At 37.6% G+C, this 20,452-nt stretch overlaps 1 protein-coding gene across 3 annotated transcripts in view; it reads right to left on the minus strand.

Annotated features, from left to right (window-relative positions):
* The window catches only part of LOC113229131 (SH2 domain-containing protein 4B-like), a 117,591-nt gene that overhangs the window by 9,522 nt on the left and 87,617 nt on the right, over nt 1-20,452 (minus strand). For all 3 annotated transcript variants that reach the window (XM_026462628.1, XM_026462626.1, XM_026462627.1), the window contains exons 3-6: nt 18,175-18,289; nt 4,437-4,556; nt 1,185-1,358; nt 133-351 (exon numbers count right to left, since the gene is read on the minus strand). In XM_026462628.1, coding sequence (XP_026318413.1) covers nt 133-351; nt 1,185-1,358; nt 4,437-4,556; nt 18,175-18,279 — 618 coding nt within the window. In that variant the 5' untranslated portion in view covers nt 18,280-18,289. The remainder of the gene's footprint in view (nt 1-132; nt 352-1,184; nt 1,359-4,436; nt 4,557-18,174; nt 18,290-20,452) is intronic.

Consider the following 20,452-nt stretch of genomic DNA (forward strand, 5'->3'; position numbering starts at 1 on the left):
TGATCATTCAGATCATTAAGTAATTACCAAGGAGTCGAATACTGGAAACACTCACAATCGCGCAGCGCTATTTCAGACATCCCTGTGATTCTGGGCTTTCACAGCTATTAAAAAAACTTGGATAAGCCTCACCTGCAAAACATCTCTCTTCCCTTCAATAAAATTAAAGTGCAGCTTATTCTTATTCAAATCCAGCTTCATGTTCTCAGTACAGTAGTCTGTGTCCTTGTTCTGTTTGTCGGTCACTTCGGGCTCGAGCGCCTCGATGCGCTGACGCAGTTCATCCACGGTGCAGTAGATCTCGATATTATTTTCTAGCGATTCAATGCTCTTTGGGGATAGGTCGAATTTCTGGAATTATGAATTAATAACATTACAACACCAGATAATATAATATTTCAATAAAGCAAGAAAACGGGAAACCGGGGTCTAAAAGTATCATAAAAGGTTAGTAGGTAGTCACTCAGAGCTTTTAATCGCAGTAATCTGAGGGGCACTGCCACTGCGTTCGTCATTCAGAGACATAAGTGGACAAGTCCAGGTGCCTGTAATATCATCATCACACTTACCCTTCAAAAAATATACCTAATTTGAATAAGAAAGAAGATACCCATAATATTAACCTTAGAGCTAAATCCAAACTCATGGTACCACGATTTCGTTTAACCAAGGTAAACAACTCTTTTATGGGGAACTGTATACGTTTTTACAATAAGATTCCGGAGCATATATTAAGTTTATCATTTCCTAAGTTTAAAAACTACATTAAAAATATTTTGATCGAAAAATCATATTACAAAATTGAAGACTACGTGTTAGATAAAGATATATGGAAAGACGACATGGCTCCAGAATCCACACAAATTTGATTCAAAGTGTATTCCATAGCATTTAAGTTTATTTGAAAAGAGCAATCCCTAGAGTTTCTTGCTCGTTCTTCTCAGGGAGGTCAGCGTAGTGAACGAGCAGTGGCTTAAATGTGACGTTTTCAAGTGTAATTTATTTTACCTATGGAATAAATAATCTTTGACTTTGACTTTGACTTTGAAAAACCTGAACGCAGTATGCTCATATTATTGCTTGGGTGCAGAAGTAGGTAAGGTGGCATATATACTATACTGCTGCTAAAAGTTCACAAAACGGTGGACTAAAAATATCAAAATCTAATTTCTGGATTTCTATACCTGTTCCAAGCTATCCAGCGGCTTATAATCAATCAATTGCGTGAGCTCCTTTTCAACTGATTTGCGCAGCTGGTGGGCTTCCTGTCGAGCCTGCGCCAGCGCACGTTGCTTAGCTTCTTCCGCCAAGATACTCTCAATGGATTTATCGTCTTTGTGTTCCCCCATCACCCAAACCTAGAATAAGTGGAATTATAACAATTATAGAACTATCAACTTTAATACTTTACAAGAATTGAATGTGACCTGTGGGATGATACCAAGGCAAAGGTATTTCCCGTAAAGGAAATCTGTTTCTGGAAATATGACTTATAATATGACGTCGCACAAAAACACTGCGAATCTGTAATCTTGACAGATCAGCTTGTACAGACAAGAGCACGTCAAGCTGACACTTTTGGACCGTTCTTATCGTAAGCCGCAATAGAGTTGGATTTAAACCTTAAGTGTCAAGCTTGATGTGCTCTTGACCTTGTACAGGGGTCTTCCTAGTGCGGTGCTTTGAATGGGTGCGTTATTATTATTTTATAATTATAGTATTTTTAATTTTAAATTGAAATATATTTATTTTAGCCCCTTTTTCTTTGTTATTGAATGTTATTGTACAAAAAAATAACAAATTGATGTGCTAATTGAGTGAGGGAGTAGTATTCCGATTAATTTGATTTTCAAAAGATTTGTTCCTTAGGGCGCATTCGCCTTAATTTTGTAACAACATTTTATTTATCGATGGACGACTGTCGCATCCAGCCTGTTCCCATATTATAACGACTATCTGTAGTGACTGTGTCGTGGACGTTTATTTAATCGTTGAACGACTGTCGTGTCTAGCTGTTCCCACTAGATCGTGACGACAATTTATCGGTTCACGGCAGCCGCTTGCACAACAGAATCGTTTGAAGCTGCGATTATCTGTCGTCACATTTTTATCGTGACGTTTTATTTATCGTCGAACGACTGTCGATCTAGCTGTTCCCAATGCCACGACAGTCTGTCGTCGTAACGTCAAAAACGTAAACGTGAACGACATTTAATCGTATTGTTCTATTTGTGAACAACTTCATCAGACTTAGGGTCGTATTCCAGAACTCTACTCAATGCTCAAGTCAGGATTTGAGCAGACTTGAGTATGATTTCAAGTACTGGAAATACGACCATAATGGCAAGGACTTGAGTATGATTTTCAGTGCTCACTGCAATACTCAAGTCCTGACTTGAGTATTGAGTAGAGTTCTGGAATACGACACTTAATGTTGTGACGGCTCTGAGGTTGCGCTCTGGGCACATTCCTTCAAAGAAGTTTACTTTTTTGATGGGCATTACACCAACTCCACATTGTAACAATTGCGGCGTCATTGAAGACGTTTACCACGTTTTGATGGAATGTGTTCGGACCGAGAGAATCGGGAGACAGTTGGGCAGTGTGGTTAACATACGACAGACTGGGTGGTGTAAAAGTATATTGGCCGTTCCTACATCAAACGAAGCCAAGATACTGTACAAAATATATTTAGATTGTCATAATCTAGGTTAGATGTATAAATTTAGTAGCATTACGGAGCGACATTACCATTGACACACATGGTAAAGCTCCTTAAATGTAGATTTAAAAAAAACTTCATTTAAATATACGAACCACGTCAAGACATAAAGGGAACGTGCCCTTACTAGGGTTTGCTCTGGAACAGCCGTGAAATGAATATTTATGAAATCGAATAACATCTTGCGCTTTCTATTAATTTTAACGATCAAAACAGGCACTAGGCGAAATGTAGGACAGTTCTGTGAGGACTACTTTACTGTGTGGCGACATCGAAAGGTGTGCCCGGTTGTGCCTGCCAATAATATCACGACATTGTCGAAGCGCTGGAAACGTAGTTGTGCGGACTATAACACTAGGTGGCTCGCTTACATTTCATTTAGTGTCCGTACTCATTATTAGCTAGGACAGATATAACTCTAAAAATGATATAAAGATATTTTTTCTGGAATCGTGATTTTTCTATGTGTTGCGCGTTTGCGCAGAACATTCGATTCGTATTCTTTCCGAATCTGAGACTATACAAATCTAGAAAACTCGGACCGAATTCCGATTCGAATGCGAGAAAATACGATTATCGCTTGTATATCTAGAGATAAAATGATCCGTGTGACATTTCGGACCGTCATTTCTCGGATTCGGAACTGGGGTCTACTCGCGACCTCCGTCCGACATCCGTCCGAAACAATTACTGTCAAATAAGTAATATTCGACAAAATTAAAAGACAATTATCAAGTATGAAGCTCCATTCGCATCACGCGTCTTTTCATTTGGTCAAGTATTGCTCTCTGTGGAAGTGTCACTCTGTGGTACAATTTTGTCCAGGGTGTCGAAATTTAAATATTTGGGTCATTGGGTCACGGAGAATCTCAATGACAATTGTGACATAGAGAGGGAGCGCAGGTCGCTGGCTGTTCGCTGTATTATGTTGGCTCGCAGATTTGCACGTTGTACTAAACAAGTTAAAATTACATTATTTAAAGCCTACTGTCAAGTGCTGTACACGTGCAGTCTGTGGGTCGCGTATTCGGGGCGGACATTCAGCGATTTGCGTGTTCAATATAATAACGCATTCAGGGTGCTGATGGGGCTTCCGTGGAGGTGTAGTGCATCGGGGATGTTTGCCGAGGCTCAGATGGACGGTTTCATGGCCATCACGAGGAAAAGGTGTGCATCTGCGCTAAGGCGCCTCCGTGATAGCTCCAACGGCATCCTGTGTGTGTTTAAGGATCGGTGGGACTCGCCACTCCTGCGTAGGTGGATAGAGCTCCACACTATCTTAAATGTATAAGTCTTTCAGATTATAATAATATTAATACTAACACTAGTTCTTAAGTTGTTTGGTTTACTAACTCTATATGGATTTTATCTGAAATAAATATTTGAATTTGAATTTGAAATTTGAATTTGAATTGCTTATTTGGCAGTAATTGTTTCGGACGGATGTCGGACGGGGATCGAGACTAGACCCCCTGATACGAATCGGATGATGTGCGCAAACGCACTTACAATGTTGTTGGATGCACAAATTTTGGTAAAAATTCGCGAGTTATTGAACTATGTCATTTTTAAACGTTATTTAATGGAAAGCAGACTTTATTGATAATACAAAAAATTACCTCAAGCCAACACATACTAACATCGCTCACAATTCATTGGAAAGAAATCCGCGTTATTATTTCTGTCTTTATTTAGGTAACGTAAGAATACAAACCCAGGGCTCCCCATCCTCTCCTTTCATAAACTGCACCTGCTTCCTGCTGTTCTTCAGCAGTTTCGGTCTCTCAGTTTGTTCTTTCACCACTTTTTGATCCCACGATTGCCAACGTCGGACCTGGAATTAAGAGAGTTTGTTGAAATGAGCATTATGTTTAAGTTTCATATAAAAAAATAGCAGCAGAGCTTTTTGTGAAAGAGTTCGTCCAGGGAAGTACTGTCACCTTGCCTATTTATGCTCTCAAGCAGTAATGTCAGCATTACTGTGGTGCTGGTGACATTACAGGCACATAGGACTTGTCAACTTATGTCTCAGGGTGATGGGCGAAATGGCAGTGCCCTTCAGATCTTTGCGATTTAAAGCTCTGAGTGCCACTGCAACTGTTATGCACAGGCGAGTAGCTTACCATCAGGCGTTCGACTACTTGATCGTCTCATCACTTGATATTATAAAAATTGTGTGATCTCAAAATAAAAAAATATACATTATTCATATTTATTTATATTATATATTTATATTTTTTCATTATCGCTCTTGAAGCACTTATACCCTTGCTACAATAAAGCCACATGTGGTCTTACGTCGGAAGTATTTTTACAACATGAATGTCATAAAAATAATACGAACTAATTGAAATAAATTAATAATTATAATAGTTCTTGAATTTGAGTCCCTGACTCCGGTCCATTGTGTTACTGCCGGGGAATACCGCCTCTCTCACTTAAAAATTCAAAGTTGGTCTTTTCAGCCATGTTCTTCTTCTATGCGACAGTCATCATTGAGTGGGTAAAATAATGATAACGATCTTAGTAGATAACTATTAATTCTAAAATTAGTACGACTAAATGGAACATAGAGAAAATTATGTTTACGAAATTTCCTAACTGGAACTTTGAGTAAAATATTACTCAGGAGCTCTGAATCAATCTTATTCTGTGCAATGTTCAGCAAATTTTTGTAAACGGTATTATGTACTCGAAATGCGGCAATTTAAATTTGTAACTAAATTTGTAATAAGTAAATAATAGAATAGAATTCATTTATTACAATAGCACTACACAAAAATATAGTAATATAGTAAATAAATAAAAAAGACGAAGCAAAAGTAAAACAAACCATAAAATTAAAAAAAAAATACGAAGCAATCGTAATCCGATTTTAAACAGTCAACTCAATTTGAATAAATGTCATGTGTACTGCTGTGGCGTATGAAAAAAGATCCATTCAACTATTGCCAGAGCTGAATAAAGACTGTAACTCTGATTTAGCGGTAATTCACCTTTCAACACTCGACATAAGCATCGCTACGCTTATCTAAACCATTTTTTTCCACATGTATTAATTACATAACAAAAGTAGGCATAAAATTTTTTTTATAAGTGCAAATAAATAATATACATTAAATGATTTGTGTGTGGGGGGCAGGCTTAGCATTTACTGAGCGACAGAAGTCGTTCAGCACTGGTTTTCAGCCTGCCCTCGACCATAGCAAACACATTTGTAATTGCGCTTGTATCGCAAACTTAGTATTTAGCAACATTATATAACTAAATCTGAATAATTCAATAATTAATCTCCATTCAGTTGAATTTAATAAGTAATCCCTATAAGTCATTATATACATTTTACTCCGCTCCAACTGTATCTTCTGTATGTATTTAGCTACCCATGTATATAGTATATTATGTGTACCTTAATTGTAAACCAATCTAGTGATTGTAGGCTTGGTGATGATAAATTCTGCCTACACACAAGTAATATTTGCGATAATCACAATTCAAACTTGCCGCACATTGCACATGTAGTGTAATGTACGATAATTGAAATATTAATTATAGAGATGTTGCGCTCAATACACACACACTTTGCCTTAAATCGCACTTGACCATGTGCGCTTGAGCAAGTGTGCCGGCTGTTATTATTATGTCGTGTGTGATCTGAGGCAGCGCAAAGGTTGTGTAACCCACATTTAATTATTTTTCTACAATCAATTATTATTTTAAATTTACTAGATCGAAGGAATTTTTTCTGAGTGTTCGAAAGAGCTCCTTGTGGTAGAGTTCGTCCAGGGAAGTACTGCCAACCTTACCTATTTCTGCCGCCAAGCAGTAATGTGAGCATTACTGCATTTCGGTTTTGAAGGGTAAGGGTGCTGGTGAAATTACAGGCACAGGGACTTGTCAACTTAGTCTCAGGGTGACCGGCGCAGTGGCAGGGCCCCTCAGATCTTTGCGATTTAAAGCTCCGAGTGCCACAGCAATTGTTATGGACAGGCATGTAGCTTACCACCGGGCACACTTGTTGTTCCAGTTACTTGATATTATGAAAAAAAGATATGAGTACCAGAGCAACGGAATTCTGGTGAACTGACCGGTACACTCAGATCAGAACCAATTTAGAAAAGGTTATTTTGGTCCTACCGGGAAACGAACCCGGGACTTCTGCATCCATCGCCCACAATGTAAACCGTTAGGTCACCGAGGTTGTCAAACACTGTATTATTTTGTTTTTGAAAATAAATTACAACATAATTGACACTGTGCATTAGCCATAATAATTTAGCCCGTAGTGTCCCGTACGGTAGGGACCACCCTACCCCGTGGGCGCTGAAGAGTACTAGGGGGTAATTGGAAATCGGAAGCAATTGGAAAGCGTTGATGCTGTCCAGGGGGTGCTACCACATTTGAAACAAAAACCTGAATTATCTATAGTATAAACTAAAATATGTAGTTATATAGTATGTATTTATAATTTTTCTCCTTGTCATTTTTTGTATAAAGTTAATATAGAAAATACCTGTTTTTAATTTTTTTTATGGTGGTGGGCGTTGAAATTTTGTTATCATGCCTAAGGGGGCGGTGAGCCAAGAAGTTTGGGAATCTATGATTTAGCCTCTAATGAATGAACTTTCAGTTATGTTAGACACAAGGTCGGTTTTTGCCTCTCTCTCGCTTTTTGCGCTCATCGGCCTGCTTTACTTGATGATGTTGTTTTATTATTTTTTATTCTTGCATTGTGTGGTTTTTTGATACTCAATATAACCGTTACCTATAATATTAAGTTACTTAAAAGAACATTAAAAAAGATAATAATAATAACACGGAAATAAAACATTTGCTAAGCCTGTCCCAAACGAGAAAGTATTAAAGATACTATTAACGAATTAATAGAACCAACTAAAATTATCTAACCAAAAAGTATTTTTATAGAAATGTGCTCTCGCGTCTGCGTCAATGTAGTATTACATATTTTTTCTTTGCATTTTTAGTTTACAAATATTTTTAATTAGTTTATTTTGTAACTTTTAAGTTTATTCAATGTCACGATGTTTGAAGAAATAGATTTCCAACACATAGAAAAATTCATAAGGTCCGCTAGTTCGTTTCGTGGCTTAGCTGGAATAGCGTCTGGCACGGGTTGCTGGAACACGCTGGTTCGAATCCAGTGGGATCGAAGGATTTTTTTCTTAGTGTTCGATTATTGTATTAATACTAATAACAAACTAGTTTTTAACCGATTTTAAAAAAGGAGGAGGTTTTTAATTCGACCGTATGTTTTTTTTGTATGTATATTACGCGATAACTCCGGTATTTGTGAACCGATTTTCATGATTCTTCTTTTGTTGGAAAGGGGGTACTTCCATAGTGGTCCCATTTCATTTTGAAGAAAATCAACCACCTCTAAGGGTGGCTGTTCACACATGAAGATTCAATTCTATAAATAGCGCCTAAATTATACTTAAGGAGCAATTATTTTAATGGTTCATTTTGCTATTTCTCCAATTCAAGGCGTTTTTCTCTCAATATACTTTGAGTAGTGGGAACCAATTTTTGTTATCTCCAGTGTCAAGTCCTGTATAGTGGCGAATTTAAGGATATTTCAATAAAACTTAGCAAATAGACGTATTTCCACGTACTTTTGAGGACGGTTTTTTTAGTACTCTGTACTGAGATTATATTATTAATAGTTACTTATTTAATAACAGTAATAATTCATTGTAGCTACTGATATTATTTACGTTAGGGTTTATTTTAAGATATCTATATTTTTTTTAATTTCATTAGGTAATATCTTGTTTAATTTTTTTCTGTCGTATCCACATTTGCATGCCGTGGCGACCATTTAGTATCACTGTTTCTACATTGTAACATTTAATTCATGTCTTCTTGGTTGTTCTAAAAATAAATAGAAACGAAACATACTGTGTCAATGTGAAAAACTAACCAATCATGTATGGCTATCGCCAATCAGAATTACCTGATTGGTTCTTTCTCGGCATTGACATTCCATTTCATGGATAAGTAAAATTTTAAAAAAGGAACTGATAAACGCTCATAATAGAGCATGTCATAATCCCAGCTCTCACTTTAGAGTGAGCGTGAGTGGTCCACACATGGCCTTTATTAACCTGTTATTTATAACTCTTCATTGTCATATCTTGGATTGTTTATAGTTGAAGGAATTTGTGTGCAAAGGCGTATTATTATCTTCATTTAAATTTCGAATGGATATCACATTCATATGACGACTTCGATTCGTGGCCGTTAATGAGGGGTTCTCGGATTCGGTTTCCAGTAGAATCAAATTAGGAAACTTTGTAAATTGGTTCTGGTCTGTATATTCTGCGAAGTGCTTTCGGAATTTCATTACTATAGGACACGTAGGACTAGGAATTCCTTTATATAAAAATTATTTTTACTCTCACTAATTAGTATGCTACGCAGCGATTGAACACAATAGAGCACAACCGAAGTTCATATTCAAACATCGTAGAATTCTCAGTACCAAAAACAGATACCGTCACTGAATTTACATAACATAAAACGGAAAGCCTAAAAGTGCATTATTACAATGCATTAGAGTACACCATCGGAGTGACAGATGCATGTGTCAAGATTCCAGAAATCGTGAGTCATTTCCTGTGACTTGCGCGTACAACAATAGGACGGGACAGTTTGTCACACATACTTGTAGATACAGAGTATATTTTTGACTACCCAACCATTTATATCGATAATGAGTTTATACAACTTCAAAAATGGCTTTGGTTCATTCTGCATAACATTGAAAGTATTGAACCAATCACTTTGGACAAAAATATATAGTAAAATAGAGGATATACGGTGTGAAAACAAGATTTCTAAAAATGTTCACGATAGAAATCTCAGTAAGTACAGAGCACTAAAAAAACTGTCCTTAAAAGTCATTCACCCCGTATTTTGCCACCCTTAGAGATGGAATACTTTCTTCAAATTTAAATGGGACCAGTTTTGAGGCATCTTCTTTTCAATAAAAAAATAATCATCAAAATGGGTTCACAAATGAGTTATCGCGTAGCATACACACAAAAAAAAGCAGAGTCTAATTGAGAACCGAGAGAATTGAGAAAAAAAAGAAGTTTTTTAAAGTCAGTTAAAAACCGCGATATTCAATAGGTACATTACGTATACCCATTTTTTTATATCAACTGAACTAAATATAACACATATAGTATACGATATACATTTTTCAAATGGTTTTAATTTCGTTCGTAAAAAGAAATTCTGAAGTAAAAATGTCCTATAAAAAATGAGCCGTATTAGTGCGGGAAAAAAATTGAAATCGAGCTAAGGTATTATCGACTCTTAGGCATGGTAACACCGTCCTCATCTTGAATAACTATCGTAACTGGCATTGGGTTAATTTTTCAGAATAACATTTAATTAGTTTAACACATTAATTGTAATTGGATGCTGATATGTCCACGAAGTCTGAGGAGATAGTGGAGTACATTAGACATAAAGCCAAATCATCTAGTATATAACCAGAAATAGAGATGAAATGTCATTTAATTTGTTTGAAAAGTATTCTGCCATATCATCACTGTAACAACTGCGCTCCGATTGGCCAGCCCGAATTTAAAGCAATTGACGGGTGTCGTCAATTGTTTCACTTCAAATCGACCAGTTAACTTGAGCTTTGCTATAATGGACGAAAATTGTAAAATTACTTATTTAATATTTCATTACCGATGAAATTTGATTCCGTTTGTTTTGTAATTAGATGTTTTGCTGTTTTTCCCAATACCACCGAATAGAACAGCACGGCATTGTTAGAGATATTATCTTTATGAAGTTAGTCCTTAAGGTATATATTATATGGATCATGTGACTTGAAATAAATAAAATAACGTGTCAACTAGTACGTAAAGTGTAAAACAGCATCGAAAAATTTTTTCCTTGTTTTTGATAGTTCGTTCTAAAATTTACTTGTAAAATTGTCGCCTCAAAAACCAATAATGGATTGTTACGATTTATTACTATAATTGCTGAACAACAAAATTTCTCATTTTGAAAGTAAATAGTAAATTTATTACGCGTATCAGTAAGTACATAGCTTAACAACGATCTGGGATATTGCGTAGTGCACTATGATGTCTCATTAATACTGTGTGTGATTTTTTATCTATGTCCAATATTAGAGATTTTTCCACGCAAGGAAATCAAGTAATACATGTTTCTGCCGCCAAGCAGTAATGTGAGCATTACTGCGTTCCAGTTTAGAAGGGTAAGATTGCTGGTGAAGTTACAGGCACGTGGGACTTGTCAACTTATGTCTCAGGGCGACGGGCGCAGTGGCAGTGCCACTGAGATCTTTGTGATTTAAAGCTCTCAGTGGCGCATCAACTGTTACGAATAGGCGTGTCGCTTACCACCCGGCGCACGACGTTATAATAACAAAAAGAAAGCCGTGGTTGCCTAATAGTTTGACCTACAGATTCTCAAGCAGAGGCTGTGGGCTCGAATTCGTGCTCGCACCTCTGAGTAGAGATGTAAGTTAACCGTCAAATGCATTGACTTACAATTATATGGACGTCGTTTCCGAACTTATAGGGCGTTAAAATCGTATACAGAGCGTCATTCACGCTCTAGTCTTCGTTTGTTCGACTGACAGCGAAGCAAGCAAAATTAGACAGTACTGCGATGACATTACAATTTAAATTCAACGTCTTAGCGTTTTCATATTCCTTTACATGTCACTACGTTTAAATAGGTTGACTTGGGACATTTTTTTCGTAGTTTTTGTATTAGACCCGTCGTCCATTTATTTGTAAGTCAATGGTCAAATGCTAGAAATGATCGAGCACAATGGTCAGTTATCGTCACAACAGTCGACTAAGACGTAATATTTTCACATTAAATCATTTTGATTGCTAAAACATATTTAAATACCTAACAAAATACTGTTTAATACTTCTACTACTACACGAATACTACTACTACTACTTCTAATACTACACGAATCAATAATAAAAGATTTTATTAACATTGAAAATGACTTCACGTTTTTTCGGATTTAAATCGCGTATATTTGTTTTTTCAAACAAACCGACGTTTCGGGCCCTTTACAGGTCCCATGGTCACGGTTGACTGAGGTGGTACAGTCTTCAACCAGTTATGTCTAATATTAATGCAAACCACCCTATTTCTTCACTACAGTTACAATAGTTATTAATTAAATACCTTATTAATAATTTTACAAAGAAAACAGTTTGGTTTGTTTGAAAAAACAAATATACGCGATTTAAATCCGGAAAAATAGTTTCATTTCCTATGTGTAACAATCGCGAAAACCTAAGAACTCGACTTTACGTTTATTAATTAGCATTTTATCTACCTAGTTTTGTTAACTTTCTGCTCCCTAGCCCTAAAATATACGTATGCAAATTTAGGAACAGAGTGTGGTTTTCTAGAAAAGTCCATGTGACGTGCTTGACTGTCATTAATATTTGATCAAAATTGACAGAGCACATTGAGCAATTGACCAATTTACTCGGTCAAGTTGCTCAGACACATATAAATTGACGGTCACATTACAAGAATACAAGAATATTTATTCGCAGTCGCAGTCAAAAACGTAGTTAACAATGCAGGTCTTAAAATACATTATATTAGATGAAATATTTCACCAAAACTTGGGATGCGAATATTTTACACAATTCTTATTTAGCAGTAGTAGCATGCATAAAAAAAAAAAATAATTAATACAGTGAATAGCGACATCTCTCGCCAGGACTGGTAGCTGTAAAGGTACTAACTGGGTGATAAATCTGTCAAAGATTTCTCATAGATGGCGCTACGACTAAAAAGTCGTTGAAAAACCAAATACAAAGACACGACGCAAGCACATAGAAAAATTCGTGAGGTCCATTGGTTCGTTCCGTGGCTTAGTTGGTATAGCGTCTGGCACGGTATGCAAGAAGACGTCGGTTCGAATCCGACCGGATCGAAGGAATTTTTTCTGAGTGTTTTTTCTGAGTGTTCGATCTTTGTATTAATAATTATAACAAACTAGTGGAGTAATTTCACAAAAAATAATTGAATATCAATTCAATAAAAATTTAATTAGCATGCATTAAAGTTAAATTAAAACAATCAATCAGCCTACTGTAGCCCACTGCTGCACATAAGTCTCCCCAAGTGTATGCCATAGTGCCCGATCACTCGTTTTCCGCTTCCAACCACTACCCGCGACCTTCTTCAGATCATCGGTCCACCTTGCAGGGGGACGTTCTACGTTACGTTTGCCGAGACGTGGTCTCCACTCGAGAATCCGTCTACTCCATCGCTCATCGGTTCTGCGACAGATGTGGCCAGCTCACTGCCACTTCAGCTTGCTACATTTCTGGACGATGTCCACAACTTTAGCCTTATGCTGAATAACTTCGTTCCGGACTTTGTCCCTTAACGAGATACCCAGCTTTCCGTAGCTCGCTAAGCGACGTGTAGTCTGTGAGCCAGTTTCACCGTCACTTTCCACGTCTCGGCTCCGTAAGTCATGACCGGTTGTAAAGGTTGGTTTGGTTGTAAACCCTGGTCTTCAGACACTGCGGGAGTGGTGACGAGAAGACATGACGCAGTTTCCCAAATACTGCCCAACCTAGCTGCACTCTCCTACCTATTTCAAAATTTTCAAATTAAAACAACAGCATAAACAAACTACAACAATTGGAATTTAACCAGAAAATAAGAAGTGAAAAATATAACATACAATAGTCAAATTTTATATTTTATGTTATCTAGTAAAAAATCATTAATATTGTAGTAGCAAGAGTAAATAAAGAAGAGTAAGTAACAAATTATGCAATTTCATTTTAAATTGTCTACAATTTAATTCTTAAAGAGCATCCGGCAATTTATTAAATAATTTCGGTGCTAATACGAACATCGTTCTACTGTAAAATTCCAATTTGGAGCGTTGTTTGGCTATATTTCTACTTTATTCCTTGTATTCCTAGGATATCTAGTTTTGACTATATTAAAGTTTAAATTTTTGTTGAATTGATGTTCAATTATTTTTATGGGAAATTACTCCTCTAGTTTGTTATAATTATTGATACAAAGATCGAACGCTCAGAAAAAATTCCTTCTATTCGGCCTGACTCGAACCGACGCCTTCTAGCATACCGTGCCAGACGCTATACCAACTAAGCCACGGAACGAACCAACGGACCTCACGAACTCGTCTATCTTTGTATTTGGTTTTTCAACGCCTTTTTAGCCGTAGCGCTATGTATGAGAAATCTATGATATGCCTAAACCATCGCTACCAGTGGGACGTATAAAAGAGTTGATGATGATGAACAAAACCCATAAAATTGTTCTCATAATGAGAAAGAAATGACCTTGGTAGACAAGAAAATCTGCCATCATTGCATGTTTAGAAATCTGCAGACAGTGATGCAACGTTTATGTCATTTACCTGTCTTAGTTACACAGATGGAGGTTATAAACGTAAAAGTATAGTTTTCCATTTTAGTTTGACCCTTGCTGCGTTGTGGATTTTTTCTGCAACTAATAAAATGAACATTGATGTCAATAGAGCATTAAGCAACAGTCAGCTCGCAAGGGAAAGATAAAAAACTTGTGTACAAATTTATGTCATATTCTTGCATAATCTCGGTACAGAGTATTAAAAAATCAACCTGAAAAGTTTGTGGATTTACATCTATTTGCCAAGTTTTATTGCATTCGGTTACCGGAAGTAAGTAAAAACAGATTCAGCGCTTAGTTTGCCACCCTAAGAGGCATATTTTCTTCAAATTTAAATGAAACCACTACTGAGGTGCCCTCTTTCCAACAAAAATAGAATTATCCAAGTCGGTTCATAAATGAGTTATCGCGTAATATACATACAAAAAAATTTTAAAGTCGGTTAAAAATAATGATTATATCTTTAATGCGATTGTATTCAGTTCATATCTCTTTATCAGAATGAATTGGGTCAATTTGGATTAGTACGAGTGACGCAAAAGTTGACAGAGATTGGAAATCTTCAAAATAAAGAATTATCAGCAAATGCGATTTGTAGCGGAAAAGCAGGAATGAAGCTAACAATCCTTGACTTATTCCTGAGCTAGTGAGGCGTTGATATAAAAAAATGAAGAATGAAGAAGGATATAGAATAGGATCCTCGTACGTAAAGAATCGTAAGTCCAAAGTCACACCTTTACAGGGGAACTTTTTAATGTATTGAAAGGACTAAAATTAACAAAATACTTGTTGTTGGTGAAATTACAGGTACATAAATTGTCAAGTCTCATGTGACTTGACAACTTATGTCTCAAGGTAACGGGCGCAGTGGCAGTGAGGTATCCTCTTTTCAACAAAAAAAGAAATCTGTTCACGAATCGCGAGTTATCGCGTAACATACATGCAAAAAGTAAAGAAATACAGTCGAATTAACAACGAAGAAGTAACAGTAGAGCTCCTTGTGAAAGAGTTGGTCCAGGGAAGTACTGCCACCTTACCTATTTCTGCCGTCAAGCAGTAATGTCAGCATTACTGCGTTCCGGTTTTGAAAGGTAAGGGTGCTGGTGAAATTACAGGCACATGGGACTTGTCAACTTATGTCTCGGGGTGACGGGCGCAGTGGCAGTGCCCCTCAGATCTTTGCGATTTAACTGCCTCCGTGGCCGAACGGTTACCATGCCGAACTGCCACGAAGAGGTCCCAGGTTCGATATCCGGGCCGGGAGAAATATTTGTATGGCCTACATTTATTTCCCTCGTGAGTTTCTGTGTACTTAGTGGTTGTCTATGTATGTGTCCATGGCACCCACGACACAGGGTTTCCTAGTGCGGGGCTATTTTGAGTGTGTGAGCGTTATTATTATTATTATTTAAAGTTCTGAGTGGCATTGCAATCATGGTTAGACGTGTCGCTTACCACCAGGCGCACGACTTGTCCGTTCCATTGCATGATGTCATAAAAGAAATCAAGGCGCTAAATCGAAATACGCAATAAAAAAATTGCGCAGAACGTTACTTTTGCTTTATTACCTTTAACCATCGTAATGCTTTCAAAAGGTATTTAATTGGTATAGCCAGTTATAGTGCTTATGTTTACTATAGTTATTGCCGCAAACACCGCAGGTGTTCAATAATGGATCGTAAAATCGTAATCAATGTGACCTAACGCAAAACAACCTTACGTTTAGTGAAATAATTTCATAAACATCAAAGGTTTATTTAAACAATAATAATAATTTGCCAGACAACAACGTCATTTACCAGGTCTCAAACCAGTGCCGGCTTTAGATATCAATGGCGCACAGTGAGCGACCCACGCTTAGGGCTTCTTCGACACGAATTTCATCGCGGTCACGTGTACTGGGCGCTTAGGCTGAGATTTATACAACTTTGAGTTCGATTAAGCAAAGATGGCGAGCTATGCAAGTTTTTCGTTCGTAAGTTCGTCTACTAGGTGGTGTGAGCTGCCCTTTAAGTCGAAAGCTATGTTTGGACATTGTCACACTGCTACCGACATCTCCAGTACTGGCCCGGAGAGCTAGTAGAGGATGCGCTAGACATTCATCTGGTCCCTCCAACGCGTAGGTTTCTGGGAACTAGAGAGACGCTTCGACGTCGGGAGGTGTGGGTGATCCGATACCTATTTGGAAAATAGGGAAGATAATGTAAGTGCACCCGGGGCGGCTCACCCGAGGCACTAACCACTTGAGAACCGGATGAAGTCAGTGACAACCCTGTGCACTCGCTGATCCGAGGTCAAGACCTGAACTTAAACGGTCCCTGTGCTTGAACAGGTTATAGTGCCCTTCTTGTATACCCTAAGGGTCGGTAGGGAGGGTCGCTGTCATCAAAACTTAAGTAGAAAAGAACGAGGATGTAAGTATTCCATTTTCAACGCGTGCCTACAAAAGAGCGCTAGGGTAATGATTTCAACCTGGTATTACATGGGCTAACGCCGGCGCTGTCTCCAGCTAGGAGACTCCCTCTACAATGAGTACCAGAATTTACTATGAGGCACTATCGAGAACACTAAGATTGGAAACAATTTACAAAATGCCATTTCTCATTTCCCATCCAACGCTCAAGATGCAAACCTGACCCAACGGTTTGCATTCCGAGGTACACTCATGGTACCGGAATTTCGCTGGTTTAACACTTACCTGGACAGGTAATTCGCGTAACTGTCTGGCATAGTACATTATTATTTATTTATAAACAATAATCACAGTTAAGTATGTAACGTGAAACAAAAAACGTAACTGAGTTTGCGATTTGTAACACAAACTCCGGAAAAACATCATCTATATTTCCACTAAAAAAAAAAGACCTACGGAAGTTTTTACCATAACAAGGTACAACAATGAAAAAACCTTCAAAGTACTACAATGTCCTTTGACAATGAATAGGCCGTCTTGCCACCAGCACTGGTAACCTCAAGGTCAGCTTATAGCAAGATAATTCCAATTATATTGGCCTTGATTTAATAGTTTGATTTCTGAATGGTTTGAAATGTTTGTCACGATTTAGTGTTAGTTTCGGATGGACTCGTTCATCTGCCCCGATAATGTGTGACTGGGGCGTCTATCCCGCCCGCGTAGTGCGTCTTAGGAGCGGACTGGACGAGCCCAATGTGAAAAGATGCGCGAGTTTAAGTTGGAAGCCATGCTCGGGTTTCGCTGGACACTGTGTCTGCATTTCCAGTACTGTAAGATAAGCTAGACATCTTCCGATCCCTCCAGTAGCTTAGGAATTTTTAGAATTAGAGAGATACTTCGGCGTCGGGAGGTGTGCGTGCCGACAACTCTGCTTTTAATGATATTTTTGTATGTTGTGCAATACACAACGGTATGTGAGCGAGCTAACAGCTCTTGTACCTATCTGGACAATACTGTGCTGTACGTGCTCCCGGTGGCACTCACTCGAGGCCGGTTGAGTACCGGATGAAATCTGCGTCAAAGGCCATGAAAAAGCATGAAAATCGCATTGATTCGATACAAACACTCGTTAGGTCGTATGCACTTGAACAGATTTTCGTAACAATCGAATCGTAATGTGCATCCTTAATAGTGAGAATCCACAGGATTGCAAGGTGGGTATCGTGTAGAGTTGCCCCTTTTTCGTCTAAAAACATCTTTTACCTCGAAATTTGTAATAACTAAGGAATTATTCCGTATTCCATATTCCCCGTGTCTGATTAAAACCTTCCACTTTGGGTAAAAACCCGGTTAAAACCCGGGCGAGTTCATTGGGTTTTAACCCACTGCCGAGGATGCCGCACCGAGGATACGACTTTCTTTTACGTATTTAAAATAAAAAGACAAAATAATTTACTTAAAAAGAACTCCGCCAATTCATGTAAGTTTATGTTACGATGGAACGGCCAACATTGTGTAACAAATAAACAAAGCTTTTAAATAAGAAAACTAATATTCAGTGGCAATTTACCTGCTCCTCTCGCATCTTGCAGAAAAGCGTCTGTTTCTGGGTCTCGTCGAGCTCTGCCAGGATTTCCGGGTCGACCCACATGTCCCTGAGAATCTGCTGCAGCATCTTGCCAGATCTGACGACAAAAAACGGGTTGTTAAACATTGTTGAATATTAGAAAAATATAAATATATAATAATTATTAATACAAAGATCGAACACTTAGAAAAAACTCCATCGATCCGGCTGGATTCGAACCAACGAACGTCTTCCAGCAAACCGTACCAGACATTATGCTAACTAAGCCACGGAACGATTTAGCGGACCTTAAGAATTTTATTGTGCCTGTTGCAGATCTTTGCCTTTGGTTTTTAAAGATTTTTGTATGACCTTATTTTTTTATATACCAAATGACGGGACTAACAAATCATACACCTAATCATAAATACTCAGAGCTTTAAATCACGAAGATCTGAGAGGCACTTCCACTGCGCCCGTCACCCAGAAACATAAGTTGACAAGTCCCAAGTGCCTGTAATTTCACCAGCACCTTTAAAATCTGAACTCAGTAACGCTTATATTACAGTTTGGAGCAGAAATAGGTACAGTAGGTACTCCCCTGGCCTTTCACAAGGAGATCTACTGCTACTATATACATTACATCAAAGGTGCTCGCGTTACACAAATTGCAATCCACATCGTTCATAATGAGGAAGTGTTTATAGTCAAAATTCGTAACGATAGTGAAAGCCACGCTATTAATTAGAAGATTTCCGCAGCGATCAGGTCTATTAGCCATTCTGACAACTCATAATTGGCGTGGACTTCAAACCTTATGTCGTTTCCGTAAATAGCCCATGCCTTTGACCTTACTTGCGGAAAAAACCATCAGTAACATACCGTTTATGGAATTATGCAACGTAAAAAGCTGTATGCGGAATAAATGCATCAACCGGGAAGAGTATTAATTATTAATTCTAAGTAGATTATATCTAATATACCAAAGCGTCAAATAACAGGAATAGAAACACAGAAATCTTAATTTCTGTGAGTAGAACCATTTTTTTTTCACATTAGTATCAATGTTACAATATGCTCTAAGGTCACAATGCTACAATTTGAAATACAATAACATCTTCTCGGGTTATCGCGATGTACGAATAGGACACATACACATTGGAAATTTAAAATTTTTAGTAGCAGTAGAGCTCCTTGTGAAAGAGTTCGTCCGGGGTAGTACTGCCACCTTACCTATTTCTGCCGCCAAGCAGTAATGTCAGTAAGTTACTGTGTTCTGGTTTTTAAGGGTAAAGGTACTGGTGAAATTACAGGCACATAGGACTTGTCAACTTATGTCTCAGGGTGATGGACGCAGTGGCAGTGTCCTAAGCTAAGTAAGCTCTGAGTGACACTGCAACGGATAGGCGTGCTGCTTACTATCAGGCGCACGACTTGTTCGTCTCTTCACTTGATATTATAAAAACGTTACGTCTAATATAAATACAAACCTCGACAAACAAACGTCGCATAATACAATATATTGGACGAACCAATAACTTAAGTGGACTCTGATATACATACTGCTGATCGTAGCTCAAAAAAAGGTAAAAATTCCGTATTGTGTCAATCGTCAAATGTGATCAATAGATAAATGATAAATGGTCGTGGACATTTTTTTCTCACACATTTAACATTTCACATTTGACATTTTTTTCCTTGTAACATTATTCAAAAATTGATCATGTGATAATATTATTTTCTGAACTTTGACAAATATTCCTGTCAAGCGAAAGTGTACTTTTCATCATGTGAGATTTGAGTATTTCACTTTTTTTAACCATAAATAAAGAGGACAGGACTTCCCTGGGCCGAACCCTTTTATAATGAATTCTATTGCTATTTGATATATTCATTAATATACGAATTTCATTAAAGTCAATAATTCCTTGTCTAGCTACCTCAGGGGCAAGAACTATACGACAATGTCGATATTTTTTGCAACACAACTTAAGGTCAGTAACTGCACGCCCATATAGGAACAAAGCTAACGTTGTTTTGCGTAGACGGGTTTTACGAAGGTCAGAGCAATAAGACGACTAAATGCCGATGCCCTTTAGCATTATTTAGCTCTAGCTACTACATAATCATTTCTGATTATGAATAGAGTTTCTCTGAAAACTAATTGAATACTTCATAATTTTATTGCTCTCCACAAAATGTTATAATCGTTTTAAGTAAATTAATTGGCTCAGTAAGGCAAGAAATAAGAGGTAATAAGGTAAAACAATAAAGCGACACG

This window comes from Hyposmocoma kahamanoa, unplaced genomic scaffold (assembly GCF_003589595.1).
Source record: "Hyposmocoma kahamanoa isolate Upper Pololo Valley unplaced genomic scaffold, ASM358959v1 279, whole genome shotgun sequence".
Classification (NCBI taxonomy): domain Eukaryota; kingdom Metazoa; phylum Arthropoda; class Insecta; order Lepidoptera; family Cosmopterigidae; genus Hyposmocoma; species Hyposmocoma kahamanoa.